Source organism: Pagrus pagrus (assembly GCF_965226575.1).
Source record: "Pagrus pagrus genome assembly, chromosome: 8".
In the NCBI taxonomy this organism is placed as follows: Eukaryota; Metazoa; Chordata; class Actinopteri; order Spariformes; family Sparidae; genus Pagrus; species Pagrus pagrus.
In genome coordinates, this window is record NC_140192.1 from 1,113,585 (window position 1) to 1,141,067 (window position 27,483).

General features: G+C 42.0%; 3 protein-coding genes and 1 long non-coding RNA gene across 6 annotated transcripts; 2 read left to right on the forward strand and 2 right to left on the reverse strand.

The window, feature by feature from the left end:
* Positions 1-2,177: 2,177 nt before the first annotated feature.
* On the forward strand, positions 2,178-6,018 carry nudt18 (nudix (nucleoside diphosphate linked moiety X)-type motif 18). 2 transcript variants are annotated; one of them, XM_084359271.1, is made up of 7 exons: positions 2,178-2,272; positions 2,697-2,872; positions 2,980-3,090; positions 3,429-3,531; positions 3,712-3,835; positions 4,061-4,185; positions 4,339-6,018. In XM_084359271.1, exons 2-7 carry the CDS (start codon positions 2,699-2,701, stop codon positions 4,719-4,721), a joined length of 1,020 nt encoding a protein of 339 aa, XP_084215397.1. In that variant the 5' UTR covers positions 2,178-2,272; positions 2,697-2,698; the 3' UTR covers positions 4,722-6,018. The 2 variants fall into 2 exon arrangements, with proteins under 2 accessions (XP_084215397.1, XP_084215396.1); XM_084359270.1 differs by having other exon boundaries at positions 2,225-2,324.
* Positions 6,019-6,051: 33 nt separating this feature from the next.
* On the reverse strand, positions 6,052-13,365 carry LOC311260996 (protein FAM240B). Its single transcript, XM_084359332.1, has 4 exons — positions 13,231-13,365; positions 12,529-12,751; positions 11,451-11,572; positions 6,052-6,206 (listed from the first exon to the last, which is right to left on the reverse strand). Exons 3-4 carry the CDS (start codon positions 11,570-11,572, stop codon positions 6,095-6,097), a joined length of 234 nt encoding a protein of 77 aa, XP_084215458.1. The 5' UTR covers positions 12,529-12,751; positions 13,231-13,365; the 3' UTR covers positions 6,052-6,094.
* Positions 13,366-14,696: 1,331 nt separating this feature from the next.
* LOC311261381 lies at positions 14,697-17,820 on the reverse strand. Its single transcript, XR_014623142.1, has 4 exons — positions 17,647-17,820; positions 16,621-16,794; positions 16,075-16,436; positions 14,697-15,891 (listed from the first exon to the last, which is right to left on the reverse strand). It is a non-coding gene; the product is annotated as an uncharacterized lncRNA (long non-coding RNA).
* A 1,852-nt stretch (positions 17,821-19,672) lies between these two features.
* lrrc2 (leucine rich repeat containing 2) lies at positions 19,673-27,483 on the forward strand. 2 transcript variants are annotated; one of them, XM_084359558.1, is made up of 10 exons: positions 19,673-19,762; positions 20,880-21,024; positions 21,884-21,999; positions 22,380-22,471; positions 22,550-22,706; positions 22,816-22,952; positions 23,646-23,791; positions 24,040-24,192; positions 24,776-24,966; positions 25,437-27,483. In XM_084359558.1, exons 2-10 carry the CDS (start codon positions 20,888-20,890, stop codon positions 25,484-25,486), a joined length of 1,179 nt encoding a protein of 392 aa, XP_084215684.1. In that variant the 5' UTR covers positions 19,673-19,762; positions 20,880-20,887; the 3' UTR covers positions 25,487-27,483. The 2 variants fall into 2 exon arrangements, with proteins under 2 accessions (XP_084215684.1, XP_084215685.1); XM_084359559.1 differs by having other exon boundaries at positions 22,383-22,471.

Below are 27,483 nucleotides of genomic sequence, written 5' to 3' on the forward strand. Positions count from 1 at the left end.
GCTTACTGTGACGCGCCATCGGCAGACCGAAGATCTTCTCTAAAACAGAGGAAAAACTGAAACAAGGAGCTGACAACGTCGCCACTGGAATATGTTCAGCTGCAGTTCCTCTGATGTCCACTAGATGCTGCTGTCATCAAACTCTGACTGTATTGAAGTGAATGTGAAAAACTCCAGTTTCTCTCTACAAATTTTGAAAAGCTGGACCCTGAATGTGTCATGAGTGTAAAACTGGAACTACAGACTGAAATCAGAGGATCCTAAACGCACCACGACTCTCCACTTCGTCTCTTTCCTGTCGGGTTTTCGGGCTCAGATCCGACAAACAGCCTCATCACTTCATTCTTCTCTGAGCTGAGGGGATGCAGGGGGCGCTCTGATTGGCTGAGAAGTCGTCTAAGGTGTCAGGTGTTGAGGTGATGGACGGAGGGAGGGTCTGACGTTTGACTGAGGGAGTAAAAAACAAAGATCATAAATTACAGTACAAGAAATAACTCACAGAAATCATTGTTAACGGTCTGAACAACATTCAGTGTGTGACACAGAAGTCCTGTTTTCTGAAGGTGAATGTTGAATTTTATGAAAGTGTATTCATTTATTTATGATGTGAGAGGAGGTGGTCAGGCTCTGTCGCTGCTTCACAGCCCTGAGGGAAACTTTGGTTCTGCCCACCTGTTTTTATGCACATTGTTCGATTTGGACGTGACAAACTTAAATAGAAAACTCATCTGAAGTTCTGAAAATTTCCATCATATTTTCCATTATTTGATGTTTGACTGGAGCTTCCTGTTGATCTACTAGTTGATTAGATGACAGCTGACGGATTATTGTCAATCACTCATTGTTTTTGTTGTTGTGGTTTTACTATTCTTTTTTCCCCTATTGTTTTAATTATTGTTGTATATGACATGTTTGCTAATTATGTTTTTATTGGTCTATTTGCTCTAGTCTGGGCTTGGTAATCATTTCTTTACTGTTATTACCACAGTTAGCACCACATCTGTTTCGTCTAGCACATATGAATGTGAATTCAGGGCATTGCTGTAGAAGAGCCTGATGCTCAGTCAGTGTCCCCTGAACATACGATGGTTGACGAATAATAAAACATTTGAGCAATCAATTAATCATCAGGTACAAAAAAAAAGTTATTTCCTCTAAAATCCAAACATTTTCCTCATATTCAATAACTATTATCAGTAACTCAAGTACTGTACTGAGGCAAACATTTTACTTCTGCTCATAAACATTTGTTTGATAACTGAAGTTATTCTGCAGATTTCATGCTGCTGAAGCGCCACACAGTTTACACTGATTGATTGATTTTCTTTTTTTTATCAGCAACATCTAATAACATAAAGACATATTGATTATGACATTGATTACATTACCAGCCTCTCCTTAAACATTAAAGCATTTACACTTTCTTCCAGAATGAGTTTTGCAGCAGTAGCAGATGTGACAGGAGCTGAAGGAGAAGTGGCAGCGTTAGCAGCATTAGCAGCGTTAGCAGCGTTAGCAGCATTAGCAGCGTTAGCAGCGTTAGCAGCGTTAGCAGCATTAGCAGCATTAGCAGCGTTAGCAGCGTTAGCAGCGTTAGCAGCACCACAAATACAGGTAGAGTGTGAGTTAAAGTATTAGTACTAAGCAGTAGCAGTAGTTGAGGTACACTGGTGGCAGAGCTAGCTGAACATCTGAACACAGTAAAAACAACAGAACCAAATGTGAATGAAACCAGAGACTCACCTGTTTGTGGATTAACAGTCAGATCTGAACAGTTTCCGGTGGTTAAACTGTTTGTTTCTGTCAGAAGATCATCAGCGAGTTAATCAGTCCAAGTACACATGTATATAACCCACTGTCTGTGTGTAGAGGCTGTGTTAGCTCACATAAACAGCCTCTGTGTGACCTTACTACACGTTACAACACCGGAGTGAAGCCGACGGACTACAAGAAACGTGACTTCCTGTTATGAATGTCACAATAAAACACTTGTTATCGGCATCGACATTAAAACGGCTGCACAATGAATAGTTTGTCAACGACTTTTAAATGAAATGAATGTTCGTTGTTGTTCTCGCAGGTGCGGATCACTGCTGAGCGTGTTAAAGGCAATTTTAATGTGTTTCAGCAGCACCGAATGTGGAGTTGTTCTTATTTTGAAATACCCAAAACGGAAGAGGAAGTGCATTTCCTGTTGAACTTCTCGGTGTCAGCTGTGACAACAGAGCAGCAGTCAGCTGGGATCAACGCGCCGCTCGGAACAGGAAGGCCGGTCAGTTTCCTTCTGACAATCTGTCTGATGAACGTTGTTTCCTGTTGAGAAGGTTAAGAAACGTGACATTAAATTATTATTAGATTATCTGCAGACGTTAGCTCATGAGCTAACGTTAGCTGCTGTCAGTGCTGATGTAGCTGAGCCTGTTAGCCGTCATTAACCCTGTGTTCAGCTGTGACAGCAGCTTAGTGACGAAGATCAAACACACGAATTTAATATTCATTTATTGTTATTGTTGTCTTTTGTGTCTAAATAAACGGAGTGAGAAAACCTGTTATAACACGTGTTTATATCACCTGTATTACATAAATATGTGTATGAGTAGGCTGAAGCTTTAGCTCGTTATACTTCATACTATATATATATATATATATATATATATATATATATATGCTTTCAACACTTTGATGTTTACCTGCAGACATGGAGGTGACGGAGGCGGAGCAGCGGCGGCAGGTGGAGGAGCAGGTGGAGATGCTGCTGAGCGGTCAGGGGTCAGAGGTCAGCGGGTGTGACGTGGGCCTGGAGCAGAGCAAACCAGCGACTCTGAGGAAGAACGTCACCTACATCGTCTGCGGCGTCATCTTCAATGACAAGGTGCTCGGTCCTGATTGGTTCCTACAGGACTGATGTCAGAAGCTACAGCTCAGACAGGATGTGATAAGTGTGTGTGTGTGTGTGTGTGTGTGTGTGTGTCGCATCAGGAGGAGGTGCTGATGGTGCAGGAGGCGAAGCAGGACTGTTACAAGCAGTGGTACCTGCCTGCAGGGAGGGTGGAGGTCGGGGAGAATCTGGAGGAGGCGCTGAGGAGGGAGGTGAGACACACACACACACACACACACACACACACACACACACACACAGTGTTTGGTTTTTGGGGGTTGAGAACAAAGGGGCAACAAAAATAAATTTGTGTTTTATTTAATCAAGAATCATTTGTCATATCGAGAACATTAAATGTGAATGGAATGAGACAATGTTTGTTATTTACGAGCAGCCCCTGAACGCACCATATAGGGCAGAATCAGGTGGCTGTTTACTACAAGAAACTATGAACGAGATAAGAAGTCAGAGGTCAACACGAGGACATCAGGATCGTCCCCCAGCACACACCTGTCCCTGTTACCTGAGTTACTGCTCTGTTTGTCTGCAGGTGAAGGAGGAGGCGGGGTTTGACTGTGAGCCAATCACCTTGCTGCTGATCCAGGAGCAGGGACCACAGTGGATCCGCTTCATCTTCCTCGCCAAAATTACAGGTCAGACGTCACACAGTGTAAACTGAACCTGAGTGCAATCTTAAAGGAACAGTTCACCCCAAAATCCAAATTCAGTCATTATCTCTTCACCCCCATGCTGACGGAAAGAAACCTGTTCTTCTTCTGCTGTTTGACTGTGATGTGTGGACATCTGTGTGTGTGTGTGTGTGTGTGTGTCAGGTGGGAGTTTAAAGGGTCTGTCAGCAGCTGATCAGGAGTCTCTTCAGGCGTCCTGGTGGGACAGACAGTCTGCCCTCCCTCTGAGAGGACGAGACATCCTCCGTCTCATCGACTGCGGCCTCAAGTACGACATTAAGCTGTCTCTTTTTTTTAATGCTAAGCTAAACACGTGAGGAATAGACTTTAAACAGTTATTTAAATGAAAAGTTGAGAGGGAAAAGGTCTCATCAACGACTCAGAGACAAACGTTCTTGTATTTTATTACGCTGCTTCAATCTGGCTTTTGATGGAAACAGTGAGTTTGAAGCTGAATGCTCACACTGACTTTGGCTAGCTGTGCTGCCTTCAGGTACCGTCAGGATCCCTGGCATACTGTCACATTACCTTTGGACCTGAGCTGTCGTCACGTGGTGCAGAGACTCGTCCTGGTCTTCACCAACGCTGAGCAGCAGGTGTGGGTCCTGCTCATCAAAGGTAACGAGCTGCTCGTCTGATGAAAACAGTTCTTCAACATACGTTTTCCTCTTTTTAAAGATTTTAACTCAAAACATCTGTCACAGTTGTATCTATCACACGGCTGGTTAGATCTTCAGTTCCTATCTAACCTCCTCTGTCTCTGTCCTGCAGCCCCGACGTTCCACCTCCCCATAGCGGCGGCGGTAAAGACCCATGCGGTGACCTGGGCAGCCAACATGGTGGTGCAGGAAGCCATGCCGTCAGCGTACTACGACCAGGACGTGAACACGCTGGGCATCTTCAGCCTGCAGCACAACGGCAGACAGCACGGGAAGACAGACGGCGTGTGCTTCAACACGCTGGTGGCGCTGGTGCCAGACCACGTTCAACGCAACGAGGACGGGGAGAGGGTGGAGTGGACAGGGACGGGTCAGCCTCCGGCTGTAGAAAACCCTCGATACATCTGGCACCAAGTCCAGAAACGAACGCTGAGAGAGAAACTGCTGGAAAAGACCAAGAACACCTCCATCTTACCGATCCACAGCCTGTACTGACCAGAATGTATCTCTGATTATATCAACGTATCAGCGCCTCTGGGATTTACCAGGACTCTTATTGTGAAGGGAACACACTGACTGTTGGCTTTAAGAAAGGAGCTTTTAATCTGAAAGAAAGACCTGTTCAGACCTGGTGTTAACATCTGTTTAATCTGATGTCACTTCCTGCTCTATATGAAACTAACCCGTCCATCACTGAGACAAACAGACTCCACGTTTCTGCTCAAAGACAGAAAGAAGTTCATGTCCAACATTTGCTGAATTTACAAGAAGGAACAAATAATGAAGAATTAGTCAGAGACAGAGTTTCACACAGTTTATAAAGTGTCTCCAACTCAACAACTCACTAAACTGACACATTTGTTAAGGGAGTCTGGGGACAAAGAAGTAGCCTATACTGGTTACTGTTTAGTGTGTTTGTAAAATGTGACATGTTTAGCGTCAATAAAATGTTTCTTCTTTCATAAATTGAGTGTAAATGGTGAAATCAGTGTAAACAGTGTGTTCAAACAGCTGCTAAATGTTGGCAGGTAAGACTTTAGCACTTTAGACACAGAAGCAGACAGGCTGGTACAGCCATGCTGCCACAAACTGACACTTTTTACAAGGAAACAAACAACTTACTGTTTTCATTTAATGCTGAATTTACAACAAGGAGACAATGATTCAGAATCTGTCAGAGACAGAGTTTCACTACGTTACAAAGTTTGTTTTAACTCAGCAACTCTTAAAATCACCACATTTGTAAAGGGAGTCTGGTGATGTTGTTACTGGTTCAGTGGTGGATCACGTCTTAAGGTTAACACCAGGTCTGAACAGGTCTGAAATGTCTAATGTTGTTGAAGAGTTTAAATGTGAATGAAGCAATAAAATACTGATATTTATGTTTGAGTTTATAAGAAATATTCTGCTTTAAATGAATAATTAATATACTTACTGTCTTTCTTTCTGGAAGTGAGATGTTCAGATGGATCTCACTGTCACGTCTGTGTGTTAAAAACAGGGAAGAAGTCAGGATGCGGTTAGCTTAGCTTAGCACAAAGACTGGAAATGTGGGAACTGTTCGCCTGGTCCTGTTTAAAGATAACAATACACCCACTGGCAGCTCTAAAGCTCCATAAATAACACGTCATATCTTCCGTCTTTAATCTGTGCAGGAGGAAATGAACAGTTTTAGGTTATTTTCTGGAAGTGCTTCTTGTTGAACAATGAAAACCACTGTAACAGGCTGTTGTCAAGAAAATGTATTTAAGCCTTTGCAGAATTAAACTCACAAAACACGAAGCTGATCGACTTATTTGCCACAAAGTCACTTTATTGCCTTTAACGTTAACGTGACAGCGTTTGTCTTCGTCTCTGTGTGTCTGAGCTCATGTCTGGTCAGCTGACTTCTCCGTCTTGGGCTTCCTGACGTATTTGTCGTTGAGGCTCTTCAGGTGTTTGGTTCGGTTCTCCAGGCGGACCAGCCACTCCCCCCTCAGCCTGAAAACACACACACACACACACACACACACACACACACACACACACACAGGAAGGTTTCCTTTAGTCTCAACATGGCGGGTGCTCTGTCGATTTTTACAGGCTGAAACAGAAACAGAATAATCCAAGTCTCCAGAAATCTGATTTGAAAAGACGTTATTTACACCCTCGATGAGCGTCGAGCTCGAGCACCCGAGCACAGACTTCAGCTGACTTTATATCATCAGGAGGAGATGATGGCTGAGCCTGACTTTATATCATCAGGAGGAGACGATGACTGAGCCTGACTTTATATCATCAGGAGGAGACGATGACTGAGCCTGACTTTATATCATCAGGAGGAGACGATGGCTGAGCCTGACTTTATATCATCAGGAGGAGACGATGACTGAGCCTGACTTTATATCATCAGGAGGAGACGATGACTGAGCCTGACTTTATATCATCAGGAGGAGATGATGGCTGAGCCTGACTTTATATCATCAGGAGGAGACGATGACTGAGCCTGACTTTATATCATCAGGAGGAGACGATGACTGAGCCTGACTTTATATCATCAGGAGGAGACGATGACTGAGCCTGACTTTATATCATCAGGAGGAGACGATGACTGAGCCTGACTTTATATCAACATGGAGGGAGGACATTCAAATAGAAACTCTCTTCATCTGATGATGTTTCAGAGTATGTGTGTGTGTCTACACTGTGCGTGTGTGTGTGTGCGTGTGTGTGTGTGTGCGTGTGTGTGTGTGTGTGTGTGTGTGTGTGTGTGTGTGTGTGTGTGTGTGCAGTCACATTTAGTGTTTAATGTGCTGCTGAGTTCAGGAGGATCTGGTGTCTTAGTGACAGCTGAGCTGTGATCACTGACACATCAGCGTTTCACTTCTTCTTTATTTCACCATCAATCAAATACACACCAACATCACTGTGTGTGTGTGTGTGTGTGTGTGTGTGTGTGTGTGTGTGTGTGTGTGTTTGCGTGTCTGCAAAGATGGAAAATGTGTACGAGACACAAAGAAAGTCCAGACATACCGTACGTGAATAAATGCAGTTGTGTTTATTCACGTCTGTGTGTATGTGTGTGTGTGTGTGTGTGTGTGTGTGTGTGTGTAACCTAACCCTGACTGTCAGCTGTCCTCACTGTCTCTTCACCAACTTCCTGTCGAGTTTTCTGGATTATTCCATTTGTTCTCTCAGCTGCTGATAATCCTCCTGACCTCAGCAGAGGCAGACACAAAGAGACACGAAGACAGACGGGCCGATGGACAGACAGATATGAGGACAGACAGACATGAAGACAGACGGACATGAAGACAGACAGACACGAAGACAGATGGACCGATGGACAGACATGAAGACAGACAGACATGAAGACAGACAGACATGAGGACAGACGGACATGAAGACAGACGGACATGAAGACAGACAGACACTTAGCAGTAAGGGCGTCATGATTCTCCAAATCCACGATTTGATATGACTTTTGATTTCTCGATTACATTTTCGATTTAAACATTTTTCTCAGACGTTTAGTCCCTTACAAGACAGAGCGTTTTTATTAGATAACTCACATTTTAGAAGATGGCCCATAGAAACATTTCTTTAGTAAAAAACAAAAACAACAACAACATTTTTGCTTGAGGGGAGGTGATCTTAATACTAAAGCACAGCATGTCATTTCTGCTGAACGGGTCTCTATCAGAACAGAACTAAAGATATTTACTGGGTGTGTGTCGGTGCAGATCCAGACCTTCAGGAGGAATAACCGATGGGAGGAGAGCTCAGCGATTACTTTTGAACTTCTGGGATTAAAAAGATGATGCAGTGACTCAGACGAGGTGTTTTAAAGTTTTCTTCACGTTATGTTTCGTCTCGTTCTCAGACTTCCTCGCTCTCTGACTCTCCTGAAGTCACAGCGACAGTCGACCAGATGAAACGTTACGTGAGGAAACTCGTGGATTTCTCTGGTTTGAACATGGTTGGAAACATTTGGGATAATGTAAGAACACGACTCGACAACATATCCAACGAAGAGTTGTTTTTAGAGATTGTGATGCAGAAATCTTACAGGTTGTATCTTTAGAACAACAGTCTGCTGTTTTGTTGAATAAATGTTAATGAGCAGAGGAAGATGTTTTTCTGCCTAAACCAACTAAATTAACAAACTCTCTCTGTTTTCATGACTGAATAAACACACTGTCCTTAAAAGACGACACAGTTTACACTGTTTTACTTGAGAACAGCTTGTTCATTCACTTATTTCTGAGTTTGTATTATTACCTCATTAATATTGTAAATATTAAAATTCTGGGTTTGAACTTCTTCTCCAGAACTATGGGTTAGTTTAACTCGTCTGAATGAGCCTTAAAAACAATTATCTAAACAGTTTCTGATTAATTCTCTGTGGATCGACTAATCGCTGCAGCTCTCGCTCACACCGAGCTGCATCGAGACAGTCGAGTTATTTTTAGTCCCAGCTGGACATTAATGTGGAAACTTTGTGTCGACAACATGTGAAGAATTTAATTTAACTTCACACACACGATGACGATGTTATCGCACAGAGCAGAACTCCTGCCTGCCTGCCTGTCTGTCTGTCTGCCTGTCTGTCTGCCTGTCTGCCTGCCTGCCTGCCTGCCTGCCTGTCTGTCTGCCTGCCTGCCTGCCTGTCTGTCTGTCTGTCTGCCTGCCTGCCTGCCTGTCTGTCTGTCTGCCTGCCTGTCTGTCTGCCTGCCTGCCTGTCTGTGTGTCTGTCTGTCTGTCTGCCTGCCTGCCTGCCTGTCTGCCTGTCTGCCTGCCTGCCTGTCTGTCTGCCTGCCTGCCTGTCTGTGTGTCTGTCTGTCTGTCTGCCTGCCTGCCTGCCTGTCTGCCTGTCTGCCTGCCTGCCTGTCTGCCTGTCTGCCTGTCTGTCTGCCTGTCTGCCTGTCTGTGTGTCTGTCTGCCTGTCTGTCTGCCTGCCTGTCTGTCTGTCTGCCTGCCTGCCTGCCTGCCTGTCTGCCTGTCTGCCTGCCTGTCTGCCTGTCTGTGTGTCTGTCTGCCTGTCTGTCTGCCTGCCTGCCTGTCTGCCTCCATCACTCATCGCTCTGTCATTATCACCTCGACTCGCTGCAACACGTTTTTCCAGCCTGTGGCCGGGTCACACATAACGCACACAATTAGCGCGGACTAGAGCCGGGGTTACAGGCGACAGGGGGCGGATAGCTGTGGCGTTGGGGGGTGCATGGTAATAGATAGCAGGAGGATTAGGAGATACATGGTATTGATAGGTGGGGGATTAGGGGTACAGGGTAATGGATAGTGGGGGGATTAGGTGTGATGGGCTGAAGAGGTGGTGTGAGGTTAAGGGGGATAGAGGAGGAGAAGACAGGAGTTAGGGGGGATAGGGCTAATAGCTGGTGTAGCACTAAGAGGTGAAGGTTTAATAGGAGGATGTATATCATACACATGTACATCCCATCATAATGCAACGAAGGAGAAGCTGACAACTTCACCGTGACGCTGCAGCTCCAAACACTGAACCACCAGGCGAAGGTGGAGGAAATAACATACATCTCTTATCTAATCACCAAAATAAATTATGGTAATCTTTGTTCCTGCAAACTCTGGATATCATGACATTTTATGTTTCTTTACGTTCAATTTTTATTCAAATCTTTACTGTACAACACTGTTTTTATGTTTTGGTTAGGTTTAGACAAAAAACGTCATGTTTTGGCTTAAAATACCTTTTTTGTCGCCACAAACAGGCTGGAAATGTCCCCACGTCTCCTTAAAAGCATCCAGTGGTTTCATGCTGACAAATGTTGATTTCGTCTTAATAAAGGGTGTAATTAACGTCTTTTCAGATCAGTTTTGGGATCTCGGGGCTTCTGCAGAGTGTGATTACAGCAGACGAGCTGTATGGAGACGTTCATGTGTGTTCATAGTTGGTTGGTTTCTCAGCAGGATTACACAAAAACTACTGAACTCCATTTCCACCAAACTTGTACGATGATGATGAGTCTCAGCTCAGAATAGACTCATTCAGTTTTGGTGCGGATCCACATAAAAGGACAGATCCAGGAATTTTTCTCACTCTTTGCACATTGTGACATGGATCTTGATAAAGAAAAATCAGGTGTATTTAGGTGGCAGGTATGTCTGAGTAAGTTGAGTCACTCCCTATTTTTATGAAGTCTTTACTGTAGCTACTAAGCTAAAAGTGTTAGCACGCACCGCACATCGAGGGTGTAACTAACGTCTTTTCAGATCACTTGGGAGTCTCGGGGCTTCTGACTTCATGATTCATCCAATCATTGTTAATCTTTCAGTCTTGAACCGATCGACAGGCCAACTTCGCCCTCCACAGTCATGTTAGCATCTAAAAGACAAACTTACAAACGTGTAATTCGTGTTCTATCAGTGACAATAGTTGAAATCTATAAAAACTGTGGATGGTCATTTCTTTTTTCAGCTGACAGGTGGAGGTGCGTTCAGGTTACAGTCTGGCTGATGTTTCGGCTCATTAGTGATCATCATCGCTGAGACCTTTAACAAGCAGCTTGTCTGCGCCGGTCGAGGGTGTGTGTTTGTCCTGGTATGTCCTCCAGCTCGCTGAGAGACGAGAGGCTGCTTGTAATGAGACGGTCTGTTTTTAGATGTGTCTATTTGCCAAACAGTCACATGTCTACCACGACTTGAGCCACAGACACCAGGTTCAAATACCTCGATGGATCGGCGTCTTTGGGAAAGAGGCGCTTTGCCCAGAGGAAGGTCTCATTTTGGGCATCTCTACAAGCCACGCACTCCTTGTACAGCTGGAGAGTTAAGCCTCAGCATGTTTGTGCTTTGTGTCGCGATGGTCAGAGACTGCAGAGAGTAGGTTGACGACTGATTTTATGGACACCTTGGTTGTTCCTCATATTTGTGAAGGAAAGGCTCGCGTGTGCGCCGCTGTTCGCGGTGTAAGTGCACCGCATCAACGGCAATGAGTCAGACTTTCCTCGTTTGATCACAATATTATCGAGGGTCTCAGGACAGAGGATGTCATTCACTGTACAGATTGTAAAAATTCAACCGTTAACCGACTCTCTGAAGTGTGTTCTCTCATTTTCTGGAGGCATTGCTTCATCAGAAGTCATACGACGTAGATGTGTTGGGTTTTAGTGTTTGTCCATCGCCCCAAAGATGCAGCGACGTCATGACCCTTCCTTCTTTTTAAGGTTCCTTGGCAGAAACAAGGGAGTGAGTCGTGTTGGTTCTTACTTTTGGAGCGCGCTCTTCTCCACCCTCTGCTCCTCGCTCTCGACATGCTCGCTTTCATTACTGATCCTCTTCTCCCAGAACGTCTTGATGTGCAGCCTGTCGTGGATCAGAGCCACGTTCATCTGCAACAACACAACACTGACGACACTGACTCTGTGGAGAAGCTTCGTTTCGTTGTTACTGAAAGGTTTTAAAGTCGACCTCCAACAGCGACGTCACAGTGCACGGAGCATCGTGAGGAGGAAGTACTCAGATCTTGTTGTAGTGAAAGTAATAAAGAAGAAATACTCTGTTACAAGTGCTAAATGAATTAAAAATATAGTATCAGTACTTAGTTGTACTTGTACTTGCTGATAACACAATATGATTTTGTCAAACTGTGACTTACACACCTCAATAAATAACACAGTAAGTGAAATTATCAATACCTTGAAAATAATCAAGTACAAGTCAAATTATTGCGTCAAAATGTAACTATAAAAAGTAACTGAGTATTCATTGTGCAGATTAGCCCCTTTCACTGCACATACATTACAGTGTTGTTGTCATGTAAACAGTAATTTAATGCTGCAGCTGGTCGAGGTAATTATATAGTGTTTGGTAGTTGAACACACACGAATTCATCATATTCAATAAACTGATTTTTTAAAAGTATCTAAATGTAGTGAAGTAAAAGGTAAAACATTTTCCTCAGGAGGAGAAATATTAAAATAATCACATTTAGTGCCTGAAAATTGTACCGATAACATTATATCATTACTGTTGCTGCTATTGTTGCAGATTTTACTCTTACAATCATGCTAAAGTTAATAACCTTTACTTTTCAAAGCAGTTTAACATTTACACACAATGTTTCATCCACTGAATTATGACTGAATCCTGTTGATGTTGCATTAAATCCATCCCACTATAATAATAATACGACACAGCTGCTGAGTTTCTGAACTGAACCAGACTCTCCACCTTTAATGTAAAACTTACAGCTCGCTACAGTTGTGACTGAACAAGACGTTTGATGATAAACAAGTGAAATATTTAAGATTTTCTGACTGAAAACAGAAAAAGAATGAACACAAACCTTCGTTCAGAGCTTCAGCTGAGCGTCCGTCAGCCTGTGATGAATGTTTTACATGTGAAGTCGGTCAAACAGCCTGTAAATCAGTCAGTAACTCTGCTCCTGGCGTCCTCTCTCCTCCCTCGCTCTCTCTCTCGCTCTCTCTCTCTCCGAACAGTTGATGGCGGTAATGTGCCAAGAAATGGAGGAATGCACCTGAAAACCCTGAAGCTGCTCCTCATCTCTGCTGCAGGACACAACAGGCACAACACACTCAGCCAGCTGTTTGCAGTCCAGGTGCTCTGCAGGTGATTTGGCTGGAAGTCTCGATGAAGAAGAAGAAAGTGTGAAATAAAAATACGGATCTGCTGCATCGATTTTGATCCTTTCTTGAATTAAACTGATGCGACTCTCAGTGTTACAGAAGTGTGATGGTGAATCATTTGAATCAGACTGAGCTGGACTTTATCTCTCAGCTCCGTCTGGAGTCTCAGCTGTAAATACAAGAAGCTGCTGAAGCTCGTTAAACTTTACAGGAACCACTGACCGACTGCAGACCTGTCAGCACCACTGGCTTTATATGTTTTACACCTTTTACTGCACATTTTATTACCACTGCTGATTATTTTACAGCCCATCCATCAGTTTAACGTTAATTTAAGTTTATTTATAAGAATTTGACTTGCAAAGAGTTGAAGAAAATTCAACACTGTCAGTGAAACTCACCTTCAGGTCCATTTAGTTGTTCTGGAGCTTTCAGTCCTCTCACATGATCTTCATTAGGACACGATGAAAACACCAATGGCCTTTTTTTTTCTTTGCCTTTATGTGAACTCTGTTGACGTGACGAGAAGTGAAGGAGCCGACCTGGACAAAAAGATGGAAACAGGAACATCTGGCTGAAGAGTGGCACATGAGTGATCAGATGTCAATCATCACACACACAGAGGAACAAAAGTGTGTGTGTTATTTATCTTTAATGAGTCCGTCATGTGACAGCTGTCAGGGAACAGACCAAGTGATGACAGTCTGTGTGTGTGTGTGTGTGTGTGTGTGTGTGGTGTGTGTGTGGTGTGTGTGTGTGTGTGTGTGTTGGAACATTTATTCAACACTGTGCAGGAAAACTGACCCAGACAAGTGATCTGTGTTCATAATGATGTCATGGACAATTCACAACTCCCAATGTGTGTGTGTGTGTGTGTGTGTGTGTGTGTGTGGTAGACATATATATCCTGTACACCATGAAGGCATGTTGTGTGTGTGTGTGTGTGTGTGTGTATGCAGTAGAAACAAGTGCTTTTTCAATGATGTCATGAACTTCAGAACACATTTTACGACAGTGTGTGTCAGTGTGTGTGTGTCAGTGTGTGTGTGTGTGTGTGTGTGTGTGTGTGTGTGTGTGAGTGTGTCAGTTGGGTGATAACATGTTTGACATTTCAACTCTCTCGGGGCGTGATATGATGCTGTCCCAAGGTGTTAAACACACTCTCACACACATACACGCGCGCACACACACACTGACGTACTAATATAAACACTCTGTTATAATTCCAACATGCCTTCATCTCACGGCCGCTCGCTGCTACGTGACTCCTAAACCGACCACACCAACAACAGGAAGCCCTCCTCTCGTCCTGAAACACACGAACGAGCAGAGAAAACACGCTGTAGTGTTACAGATGTGTTAGGGTTGTATTATAGGAACTGTACAACCAGTTACAGATCATGGACGGATGGATACTGGACTCAAAGATGGTGGGTAAGCCAAAAGGTTTCAAAGAGTTTCACAGAGGGGAACTCAAAGTAACAAAGTCACTGACAGAGGAGATGTGGCGTCATGTTTTGTAATGTGAACAATGATTACTGACATTAAAATAAGTCATTTAGTGCTGCTAAACCTGCTCCCTTCAAAGAGCCGAACACACATCAGTAACTGATGTTTAAATATCAGTAATAACATCAGCTGACAGACATGTTTTTAGTACACATTCAGGGATGTTATCAGGCCGAGCAGCAGGAGTCTTCTCACATGGACTGTGGTTAGTGGCGGTGGCCTGGAGGCAGAGGAGTCTTCAGCTCACACATGATGGTGCTGCTCCTGCTCCTGCAGTTTGTGATGTTCTGGAGTAACAGAACATCATTTGAGATGAACCAGGCACTTTGTTAACACACCGTGGAGCGCTGCACAGAAGTGCTTCAACTGGGAGTAGAGGAATGAAAATACCAGAACAGCTGCTTAACTTAGTCAGAACAAAACCAGCATTTATTGAACAATAACACTGAAAAAACAGTGCAGTCCTCTGTCTTGTATTATCACCCTGAGTTCGCCGGTTTTGAATAGAAACCAGTTCACAGTCCAAATAGTTAAAGAGAGGTTTGGTTTAATTTTCCTTGGTTGTCTTTTTGAGTTTGGAAACTCTTTTGTTTTTGCCCCGTTTTACCACCTCAGGTTGGGGAGAAAACAAACAAAGTAATAAATTCAGAGATAATAATTAAGTAAAGTCAACGTTCATCTACCCAGGTGGTGTGATGTTTTCCTTGAAATGGAGTGTAATGTGATCTGTGATCTGCGATGATGAAGAGACAAAACAATCCCTCGACTGGTGAGACGCTGCTCTGCACAGTCGCTGTACGTCCTCTAGTTCGTTGTCTTTTCCCTCTCATTCAATCACCGAGTGCATTAAAACAGCAACCTGCATACGCAGGACATCCAATTATTCTCTAGTTAAATAAAAACATTACAAGAGTTAGTATCACTCAAAAATGTACATTAATGAATTTACATGGCACCTTTAAGTTTACAGCACATCAGATACACACATGTTAAACTGTAGCATCAGAATACCTCCATCTTCCTTTACTTCTCACTGTGCTTTGATTTGTTTACCTCAAACACTCCTCTGGTTGTTTTTAGTAAAAGTCTCATCATGAAATTCACACATTGTCAACAACAAAACTCAGAAATCAGCAAGTTCTTACTCTGTTGAGTTATACTAGCTAAGCTAACTAGCACAGCATGGCGAATACAAAACAAACACTCACTGGAGAAATGAACAAAAAATCATTAAATCTTCAGCAGAACTTCGACCAGTTACATCTTGTAATTGTCTGGGAACAGATTTCATTCAGAAGAACTCACTCACTCACTTCTGTCTGTATTTGCACTGTACGCTCTCGCTTGCTACGTTCTGTCGTGTTACTGCTGGACTAAAAAAACTACTGCAGATTAGAAAAAGACTCTGATTCACTCTGATTGTAGACTATCTTAAAAGATATCTGTGTACACGTGGACTCAGCGTGTCTGGAGAGCCTCTCCACCTGCACTTCCTGGATCATCAGGACTCAGCTGAATCTCTGTCAACAGTGTCTCAGTGAAACGGCCTCAATCTGATGAGAAGAGAAGAGAAGACAGACATCAGGAGTCATTCAACTGGGAACAGACCACTTTTCTGCTTCAGCGAATCATTATGATATCAGCGTTTACGTTGGTTCCCTATAGAGCTCACTATCACCCGGGAGGAAGGTCACCTGGTGACGCATTTCTAACTCAGACTGAATGATTGAACTCACGTTTTGTTCTATGTTGTTGTTGTTTGTGACTTTGAGGACAACAGAAACGATCCTGTTGTCTCTGCAACAGCTGCGCAGGAATTAATACCACTTGGAAACACTAGAGGGGAAAGTTGTCTGTTGCCACTTTAATGAGTGTTTACAGAGACTTGCTTCATCAGCTGTCAGTGATATAAAGACCAGCAGGGACTTCACCAGTGGAGCGGCTGTAACTTTGGGCATCAAGTCTGTTTATTCTGCAAGTTTCACTGAAGGACACAGTGGAAGTGAACTGCTGAGAGATCCTGAACGCATCATTACTGCAGAAGCAGGGAGACATCCTCTGCTCACTTTAGGCCGTTAGGGTTCAAAGCTGTTAGAAACTGGAGAAATATGGAAATTTGGAGTCTGCTTGAAAAATATTTGGATAAAACAAATGACAGATCAACAAGTAAGTATATGATGTTGACGGCTGAACAGTATCCTGTCGACAGGAACACAACAGTCTTCTTCACATCAACTTAAACACCATTCTCCTCTCACAGCTTCACTGAAGAAAGCACTGACCTCAGAGTCTCCAGCCTACAGTGTGGACTCTCCACAAAATCACACAGCAGCTTCACTCCTGAATCCTGCAGGCCGTTGTAGCTCAGGTCCAGCTCTCTCAGATGGGAGGAGTTGGACTTCAGCGCTGAGGCCAGAGAAGCACAGCTGAGCTCGGACAAACTGCAGCTCCTCAATCTGAAAAAAGAACAAATGATATTTAATAATGTTGATGAAGGTTCTCAGTCATCCAGGTCAGAGTAGATCTGCTGCAGCATCACTGTGACGTGGGCAGGTGATACTCTGTGGTGTTTAATTGCAAAGTTACACCGCCACCTACTGGTCAGGCATGAATACTACAGCGTCATCTGTTTCTCATCTCTTTGTTTCTTTTTAACTATAACTTTAACATCTTCTATCTATCATAGATTCCCTTATACCACTGAACTCCTTGGCATATTTTATTGTATCTTAGTCTTTTTTTATTAATTACTTGACTTTATTTTACTACTTTAAAAACACATGTTACTGTATGTTTTAGTATGTGTGCCAGGCGAGCTGTTCAAACAAATTACCCCTGGTGGGATTAATATAGTTGTATCTGAATTTGAAATTGAATTTGAAGGTCACTGTAAAACAGACGTTGAACTTGGAGCTCGGTGGATTTCCACATTTATGCCTGAAACAACAAATGGTGTAATGTAACTGAAGTGATGAAGTGACGTCAGTGTGTGATGACAACACTGCACTTTGGACAAACAAATAATAGAAAATAAGCAGGGATTGCAAATTTAAAGACAGGTTGAACATCAACTCCGCAAACCATTTATCTTATCTGTCAGCTGGGTTTCATATTGACACCAGTGCAGGGTTTGGCAAAAGACTGAAATAGAGCCGCCTTTTATATTTATTCAGTCCAGAATTTTTAATTAAGATTAAATTCTATACTAAATAATAGAAGTTATTTTTCTCTAACTTAATGTTACACAGAACTGTAAGACTGGACACAAAGTCCACTACTTTATATAACAGTTAAAATACTTTACTCACGCTGTTGTTGGTAAAGAGGTTGAACTCCATCTGTCTCTTCAACCAACACCAACACTGTCAAACATATCTCGCTCGCCATTGGTCAGTTTTTCGCGGGCAGGAAGTTAATGGTGAAGAAGAAGCAGAACAATGGCGGCGTTGTGAAACTCTCAGCTGAGTAAAGACAAGTCTTAACTTCTGATACATCATTTATCACATTAATAAATGTAACGTTATTCTCTCAGTTCATTGGAAATAAGTTAAACCAAAGACAGAAACAAGAAATTAATTAGATTAAATATACAGTAAAACAGTAAAAACTGAAAACATCATTCATACTTAGAATTCATTTTCAGTCAATCATGAAATTATTATATCAATTATTAATATAATAATATATTACTATGTATTTATTTGACAGTGCAGCAGCGCCATCGTGTGGAGGAGCAGCAGCACTACAGCAGGCTGATGTTTGACCTGATCACTGATAGTGATCACAGATCACAGTAATGCAGGTTTGATTACAGGATTAACAGGCTAATTACATTAATCCATCATGTAATCGTAACTCAATCAGCAGCAGAGGGTTGTGAGGAAATAAGGTTTCACTGACGGACTGTGGAGAAATTATACAGAGGATCCAAACAGTCAAAATAAAAAGATCGATACGGAAATAAATAAAGGGTATAATAGATAAATGAATGTGCCACTCATTACACCAAAAAATAATATTAACAATAATGTAGCTATCGATTATCAATATCAATTTTTATTTCTGTTTAATTTACTTTCTTTTGAATGAATCCTGTTTATTTTTTAGTTTATTTATAAAAAATGAAATTGGGACTTCGTGTGATGACCAATCATTGAACAATCAAATAAGATCTGATCACTCATCTATGAAAGTCTCCAAAGCCTGTAAAAGACAACATTTACAATATATAATGATATGACCAAATAATAACAGTGTAATATTGATTTATTGATTTGTATTTGATTTCAGCGTGAATCTGATCGACCTGAGCTCCAGATTTTAAAACAATAAATGCACAAAGGCTCAATAATGAATGAAAGCAGCTGCCTACTAAAGCCATCAGCATGTGTGTATTTAAAGAAGGTGACACACGTTTACATTGTGTTGACTGTAAATGTCACGCAGATGGATATTTATAGATGAAGCACATCCAGAAGCACTCGCAGCTGTTTGGATGATTGTGAACAAAACATGAATCACCACATTTGTAACAGTGAAACCAAAAAATAAATATAAATATAAATAAATAAATCCGAGTTGATTTTTTTTAAATATTCAAAACATTCAGAACTTCCTGTGGTTCGTCCGTGTCGCTGGTATTTAAACACTCAGTTCTTCGCTCTTCATCACTAGAATCAGAATCGATGCTGTTTTAATGAAGCTGCAAAAGTCAAGAATCATAAATATAAAATATAAATTTACAATCATGTAAAATGTAACTGCTGTAGATGTAAAGAGCTGCACAGTGTTTGTCCTGAGTGAGGAAACACTATGTTGTTACAGGGCTCTCCTCTGTACGGTGGCCCTCTCAGGACATTTCACTGTCAGACCATCATCAGACTGGATGATAAACTAACTGAAGCACTTATTGTATTTGTGGCAGATTACATTAAACTACCTGAAATGACGGACACAGCGTCCCAGACACGACTTTGAGTTTCATTTTTTAATTGTGTTCTTTTTTTGTTGTTTCTTTGTTTTTGTCTTAATTCTCCTTTTTTCTTTTTAAAAAAACAAACTATACGCGTGGTTTCTTGGGATCTGGGTTAAATCGAACTAATCAGAGTGAAATTAAATTAAAATCAGGTGTAATAATCGTCTGAGCTGCGGCGACGACAACAGAAGCTCGTCATGTCGTCGTTATTTCACCTGTTTGACACAGAAAGAAGAACATGATGTCAGATACATGCTCGTCTGTCAGGAGGATCATGTGACACACACACACACACACACACACACACATTGCAGGGGTCACATCTCTGCTGGTAAAAATAGCATGCTGTGTCACACACACACACACACACACACACACACACACACACACAGTCAGATCTCAGTAAACAAGCTGGTGACTGACGGCAGGACGTGAACAGAGACTCACAGGTAAGATCACAGCAGGAATGTTTGTGTTTGTCTCAGCTGGATGTTAGTTTGGGTTCAAACAGAGACCAGAACCAGACCAGAACCAGAGAGGACCAGGAGTCTACAGATAATCCACGGGGACGACACAGGAAGTCAGACTGAAGGCAGATTAGCAGCTCTTAAAGTCGAGACGTTGTTTAAACAGCAGGAGGAAGTTTGTCCTGATGATTCATGGGAAGTTGAGTTCCACCTCCTTCATCTCTTAGCATGGTTAGCATGTTAGCATGTCAATATACCAACTCTTAATATGTAAGTTTGATGTAAACATTTAGCATGCTAGCATGCTGAGGCTATCTGGCTCGAACCGTTTGAACAACCCTTCATGGTTCATCCTCAGGGGATCATGAAGGTCAGAGTCTGGTCCAGGGTCAGAGGTCAGAGGTCAGTACTGACAGTGGAGGAGGAGGTGCTCTGATCCTTCAGGCTGCTCATTTATGACCGCTGGTTGATTAATCTGCTGATCAGTTTATTGATCGATTCATTTCTTCATCATTAAACAGTTTAAACCTTCAAATGTTTTGTTTTGTCTGATCAGACCAAACCTCAACTTATTCAGTTTTCTGTGATTTAAGAAGAAAAACAAGAAATTTGATGATCAGCTGATCAGTTTATTAAATCAGTCTCTGATCAGCTGAGGAATCATTTCATCACTTCAGCTCAGATTTGGGTTTTTTCATTTATAACAAAACGTGATTTTATTAATTTCTTTAAGATTCAAGTAGAGTAAAGTAACTAAGTATGTCAGGTAACTGTAGTGAAGTAAGAAGTACAATACTCCCTCTGAGATGTAGATAGAAGCAGGATGTGGCGTAAAATGGAAATACTTCCATACGTCCTGTACTGAAGTACAGTACTTGAGTAAAAGTACTCTGATTACAAGACAAGACAATGGGATTTTAATGTTGAGCCTTAAAAAATGTCCTCCTCCTCCTCCTCCTCCTCCTCTCCCTCTCCCTCCTCCTCCTCTTCCTCCTCATTTCCCTCCTCCTCCTCCTCCTCCTCTCCTTCTCTTCTCCTCCTCTCCTCTCCTCCTCCTCCTCCTCCTCTCCTCCTCCTCCTCTCCCTCCTCCTCTCTCAGGAGCAGAGATGCGTCTGGAGAGGAAGGTGGAGGTCCCGGTCTACGACCTGTCCCTGATCAGAGGGATCTGGGAGGTCCGGGTGAAGAAGCAGCGGCAGAGGCAGAAGAAGGAGCAGGAGAGGGTGGAGACGAGCGCCCTCGCCAGGTGAGAGCAGCACAGTCACTGACTGACGAGCTCAGTGTAACAAAGTACATTTACTCGACTACTTTACTTGAACTCTGACGTACGTTTTCACAGTGTTACCGCACTGTTTAAAAACGTATTCTTACCAGATTTTTCCTTTTAATTTGACATTTTTTCTGTGTATTCTGAAACAGTTACAATGATTTTATACGTCTAATGTAAAATAATATGAAGCATCTGTAACTGAAGAACCGTATTTCATAGTGTTTCACTTTGTTTATATGTGGCGGACCCTGCCACCTCTCAACTTTGTGTTCTGGGACCTTATTTCTCCTCAAGGACGGCTCGTGTATATGTAAATATATCAGATAACTATTTGTGAGTTGGTATTATTACCTTTTAAATATTGTAAATATGAACTTTATGAGTTTTGGTTTATTTTGCATGGTGCACTTTTAAGCCTCGTTAGTTGTAGTATAACGATGTTCAACCACATTTGAGGGTAATTTCATGTTTTTTACGTGTAAACATCTTTAAATAAACATTTAAAAAGTCAAAAAGATCTCGTGTGAAATGAAGCTAATAACTGTATTTTAACTACAGAAGATGTTTTTGTTCTACGGTGCAGATTATTAAAGAGAAACAGAAGAAAGAAAAACAATAAAATACAAAACTTGGAACGTGTCTCATCATTCAGATCAGTCGTGTCGTCTCTTCGCCCTCTGAGACAGAAGCACCTCACAGCTGATTTTAGTAATATGAACACACAGTTATTTATATCCAACATCAGTTCCACAGTGACAGCAGGTCAGTCTGGACTCCACAGAGCAGAAAGGTCACGAGTTTGAAACCTGATATCAATCATTTATTAACTGTGAAGGATCGACCAGCAGTGGCAGTATCGCATCTACTGCAAGACCCTGAAGACCAGCGAGCGGGACCAGCTGCACCGATACCTGGAGAGAACCACTCTGACTGAAGTACAGCCCTGCACAGGTAGATACAGGTGTACACAGCTAAATACAGGTGTACACAGATAAATACAGGTGTACACAGGTAGATACAGGTGTACACAGGTAAATACAGGTGTACACAGATAAATACAGGTGTACACAGGTAGATACAGGTGTACACAGGTAGATACAGGTGTACACAGATAGATACAGGTGTACACAGGTAAATACAGGTGTACACAGGTAGATACAGGTGTACACAGGTAAATACAGGTGTGCACAGGTAGATACAGGTGTACACAGGTAGATACAGGTACAGCTGTAATAATTGTCTTAATCTTCCTTTGTGTTTATATTTGGTAATAAGGTGTTGTTGTGTATTTGCTGATCATGTTGTTGTTGTTGTTGTTGTTTACCTGTCAGTAGCAGAGCAGCAGGATCAGACAGACCAGCAGGACCAGAAGGATCTGGATCAGAACAAACTGATCTTCCAGCTGAACGGAGATCGTTGGATGGTGAGTTAATGGAGTCAGCAGAGAGTTCACACCTTCTACAACCTTCATCTGTCAGAGAATAAGTGAATATTTCTGCAGGACTTCCCCCGCGAGCTGCAGTGGATGACCTACCTGAGAGAGTGGCACGTCAGGGGGACAAAGATCCGTCAGCTGCCTGACTACCTGGCTCTGTTCACCCAGCTCACTGTGCTCCAAATCCCCCAGAACGCCATCACAGAGCTGCCGCCTGAGATCGGTGACATGACATTTCATTCTCTAATCAGAGCACGGGAGATGACGTCACATCCTTCTCTGCACACCTGAATTTAGTGTCACATACTCTCAGTCTCCTCCTCTGTCCTCAGGTAAACTGACGGAGTTGAGGGAATTAAACGTCAGCTACAACCGTCTGTCCAGAGTTCCTCCAGAGCTCGGGAACTGCGAGAGCCTGGAGAGACTCGAACTGACAGGAAACCACAACCTGTTCGAGCTGCCGTTTGAGGTGAGACATCATCGTGTGGAGGTTTCAGGAGTTCACCTGATCTGACACAGTTTGACATTTTGGGGAATAAGCTTGTTCACTTTTTTCTGAGCGATGAATGCAGGAAGTTTCTGCCTGGGACCAGAACTTCCTGGACTCTCTGTTGGTTGTCTGGCAACTGCTCAGAGCCAAGAAATCAGAGAGCAGATCTATGACGTGTTCCTCAGTGAGATGTTGAGCTGTTTGTAGGTGTGTTTGTTACCTTTGGACAGACTGAGACTAGCTGTTTCCACCTGTTTCCCGCCTTTATGCTAAGCTAACTAGCTCCTGGCTGTACAGACATGAGAGCAACCTGAACATCTGACTCTCAAAAAGAAAGCTGCAACATGTTGAACCGTTCCTTTCAGCACAAAATGCCCAATAATATTGATCAGACAATCAAAAATATTGATCGTTAAAGGTGCTATTTGTCAAAATAAGTTGATTTTTGAGTTTCATTTCCAACTCGTCAAAAACTGACGCTTTGACTGGCGGCGACCCGTCCGACGATCCCAAAGCGTCAGTTTTCGACGAGTTGGAAATGAAACTCAAAAATCAACTTTTCTTACAAATAGGACCTTTAAAACTTTTTCTTTTAACACAACAGTTTTCTTTTTGCTGTGATGATGGCACCATGTTGATGATGTCACCATGTTGATGATGTCACTCTGTCAGCTGAGCAGCCTGAAGCAGCTGGTTCACCTGGACATCGCAGAAAACAGGTTTGTGTCGATCCCCATCTGCGCTCTGAGGATGAGCAGCCTGCAGCTGTTGGACCTGAGTAACAACTGTCTGACGGACCTGCCGCAGGACATGGACAGGTAACTGATGACATCATCACCACCTGTAGTCTGATGTCTCTGTGAAGTGTCTCTGTTGTTGTTTCAGTGTCCACCACAAGTCTTTCACAAGTGTCTTCCTGCAGACGTCAAAGTACTTTAGAGCTGTTTTCTTCAGACACTCGTCCTCTCAGAACTCTTTGTGCTTAACTGCTAAACAAATTACCACCGATTAATTGTGTGTGTAAATACAAGTGTGTGTGTGTGTGTGTGTGTGTGTGTGTGTGCAGGCTGGAGCAGCTGGTCACTCTGTTCGTCCATAAGAACAACCTGTCGTACCTCCCTCAGTGTCTCACCAACATCTCCACGCTCAAGATGATCGCCGTCAGTGGCGACGAGCTCGCCTGCATCCCGACCAAACTGTGCAGAAACCCCGACATCAAGTAAACAACCACAACATCACTGTGTTTACAGTCTGAGGGCCCAAACAGGGACGGGGAGCTTTTTCACAACTTAGAGAATAAAGAGTCAACAGCAGGTTCATCATGAAGAAACACTGAAATACAGTTTTTATCTCAGTAAAGTTGAAGCTTTGATGCTTTTCATAGATTTTAGTTCTGTCTTCATCACAATAACCCTCGATATTGTGCTGTAACAACCTAGTCGACTGTACTGGACAGAGAACTGAACCTAGTGGAGCGTGACACAACTGTCACAAGATGTTCTGGAGTCCAGGCGAGAAATAAAAGCCACGGTCAGGTTAGTTAGTTTAACTGTAGAAGAACAATTACAGTTCAATTTTACGTAATTAATCTGCTTTAAGTTTAAAATATAAAACACAACAAAAACAAAAACCAAAGGAAGCTAAAATAAAAACACTGCAGCTGTACCGCTCACTGCCTGCAGGTGGCGGTAGTGTTCAAGCTGCAGCTGCTGTTACTTTCTTTGCCTGTAGGTGGCGACAGCCCTGTGATTGGCTGACCAAATGTGCAGCACAGGTGTAACCTTCTCTGTGTCACCTGTCAGGTTCATCCGACTGTACGACAACCCCTCGAATGAAGAGAAGAAGAAGAAGAAGAAGAAGAAGAAGGAGGAAGAGGAGAAGAAGAAAGAGAAGAACAAGAGAAGGAGGTGGAGGGAGCCGAGAGAGGAGGAGGTGAAGGACAGCAGAGAGAAGGAGTTCATCGAGGCCTACGTCAGCTCGCTGCAGGACAGAGGTGAGACTCTACGGAGGGCCGGAGGGACAAAAAACAATTATGTCTGATGGTCTATACTCTTTTTTTCTGTGGGGGAACAAACTGAATGACACAAAATAAAATATTTTTAAATGTACTTTTGCATAAACTTACAAAAGAAAATAAAAAAATAAAATGTCCATGAAAATGTCTCATAAAATATGATGCTTCATTAGATGTTTATCTTGTGTTGTCGATGATTTTTAGCAATAATCTTTACATTATGCAGAGTTTTGGAAAATATCATTGTTATATTTGGACCTTGTAACATTTAACAACATTTGGTCCAAACAGTTTCTGTTCATAAAGATATTAATGTGATTAGGTTTATTTATATCAACTGTAATCTTTAAATGTTTTGTCATTTGTTCTGTCAGTGATGAAACAAACTGCTCAGCCTGTAAATGAAAATGTTTAAACTGAGTGATGACATGTTGTTTGACCCTCACCAGACACCGTCCCATACTCCACCACCAAGGTCTCCATCTCCTGCCTGCTGTGAGGAAGATGAAGATGATGAATATGATGATGAAGGTCAAGCTGATGGTCTGTCATCATGCTAGCGTCTGAAGGATACGCACGAGGAAAGACGATAAAAAGACCAGAGAGTTTATTTCATGGATGTATGATAAGAACTGGATCCTGGAATCAAAGATGGCGTCCAGAGAGAGAGATTTTGATGCTTCCTGGTTGTGTAGACTGCTGCACATGCTCCTTAGTGTCCCGGGTCATGATGTCACAAAGTAAAATCACCTCTGTAACCTCGGTGGATTAAATGTGTACGACACAAACAATAATAACTGAGCTCGTTGAGTTTTTAGTTGCAGTACCACGAGCGACCACTGGGACGATTAGCAGCGGCTAACGTCTGAAATCACTCGTTCATACGTAAAAGAAACAATAGTTCACTCAACAGTGAGCCGTAAACCTCACGCTTTGATCATCATCATCACTTTGAGTCGCACAACGGTCATTCTCTCATCCATACAATGCAGAGCAATGCATTGTGGGATTGTTAGCATAGAGAAGTGTATGTGACATGGACGTTAGCTTAAAAAGAAGGAAAAAATTAATAAAACATTTTAAATGACAAAAATACGTTTTCAGTCAGTTTAACTTCTCTTTCAACTGTGTGACTCAAATCAAAGAAAATCAGATCTCAGTGTTTGAAAATGTTTCATTGACGCACTTTTGAGGCTTAAGCTAACGCTAGCTCGTCCTAGGCTCTGACTAACTGAGGAGGAAGAATCAGGAAGACGTCGTGTTTTGTTGAAATGTCGTCCAGAAGGTTTCAGAGGAATGTTAAGAGTCAGGTGCTGTGATTTGTTTTGTATGGAAGTCGATTAACTTGACAATAAACAGACAAAAAGTGAATAAAAAAAGTTTAAAAAATATTTAAAAAATATAAAATAAAGGTAGTCATGTTAAGTCATAGTTTAAACATGTTCCGAGATGAGATAGAGTCAAAATGTTGACTCTGAACTACAGTTATGACAAAAGATGACATTCACATACATAAAATATAAATACAAACAAATGTACAAAAAATAAAGTAGAAATTTAGAAACAATTCTGGCACATTAACACACTTCTGACAGAAACAAGTCAACATTAATCCCCCTCAGTTGTCACGGCAGGGTTGAACTTCTGTACTTTAAATCTTTTTTGTTTCAGAAAAAACACAATAGTTCATTTATTGTATGTTTTCCTGCTGACTGAGTTACTGAATGTTTTTTTAATGTTTCAGTGTTTTCAAATGAATTCATTGTTTTCATTCCAAAATCAGATTCTCAACATTAAAAACATTTATGATATTTATGATTATATCATCACATACAACATCGACTCACACGCCGAGGTTCACGTCTTCTGTACGAGTCCCGTCTCCACAAACGGTCCCGTGATACAGATGTTACGATTTCATGTTTTAGAAAATATTGATTTATGAGTTTCAGGTATTTGAAAGTAATTGTGATGTGTTTTCTGTCTGTGCAGTGAGTGATGATGGTTTTAATGTTTTGTTTTCTCCATGTGAACGAGACGAATTTGGGATAAACTGGATTTTATGGTTGAAGGTGTGAACGTTGTGACCAAACGAGCCTGGACGTCAAAATAAATCATTTCACAGGAGAAACTGATTTACAGATTTAAACAGTTGATTTAATATATTTCATAAAGATTCTGCTATTTATTCATTATTAATTTTTTAGACAGAGTTTGTTCATTTGGTCATTTTCTGTGTGAAGGTTTCTGTTGTTTCTGCATCAAAATGTTGAGGTACAAATTATTATCATTACAAAAACATGAAGTACTTTATTCCTGATTCGGCTGTTCAGTATTTTCTAAATGAAGAAAAATCTTTTTCTTTTATAACTTTTATTTGTTGTTTAAAAGATTTTTCTTGAAGCAGGTTTCTGTGTGATGCTTTAATTGAGACGAGTGGTGGTGTCCGTCGTGAAATTGACATTTTTTCATTTTAATAAATGTTGTATATCAAGA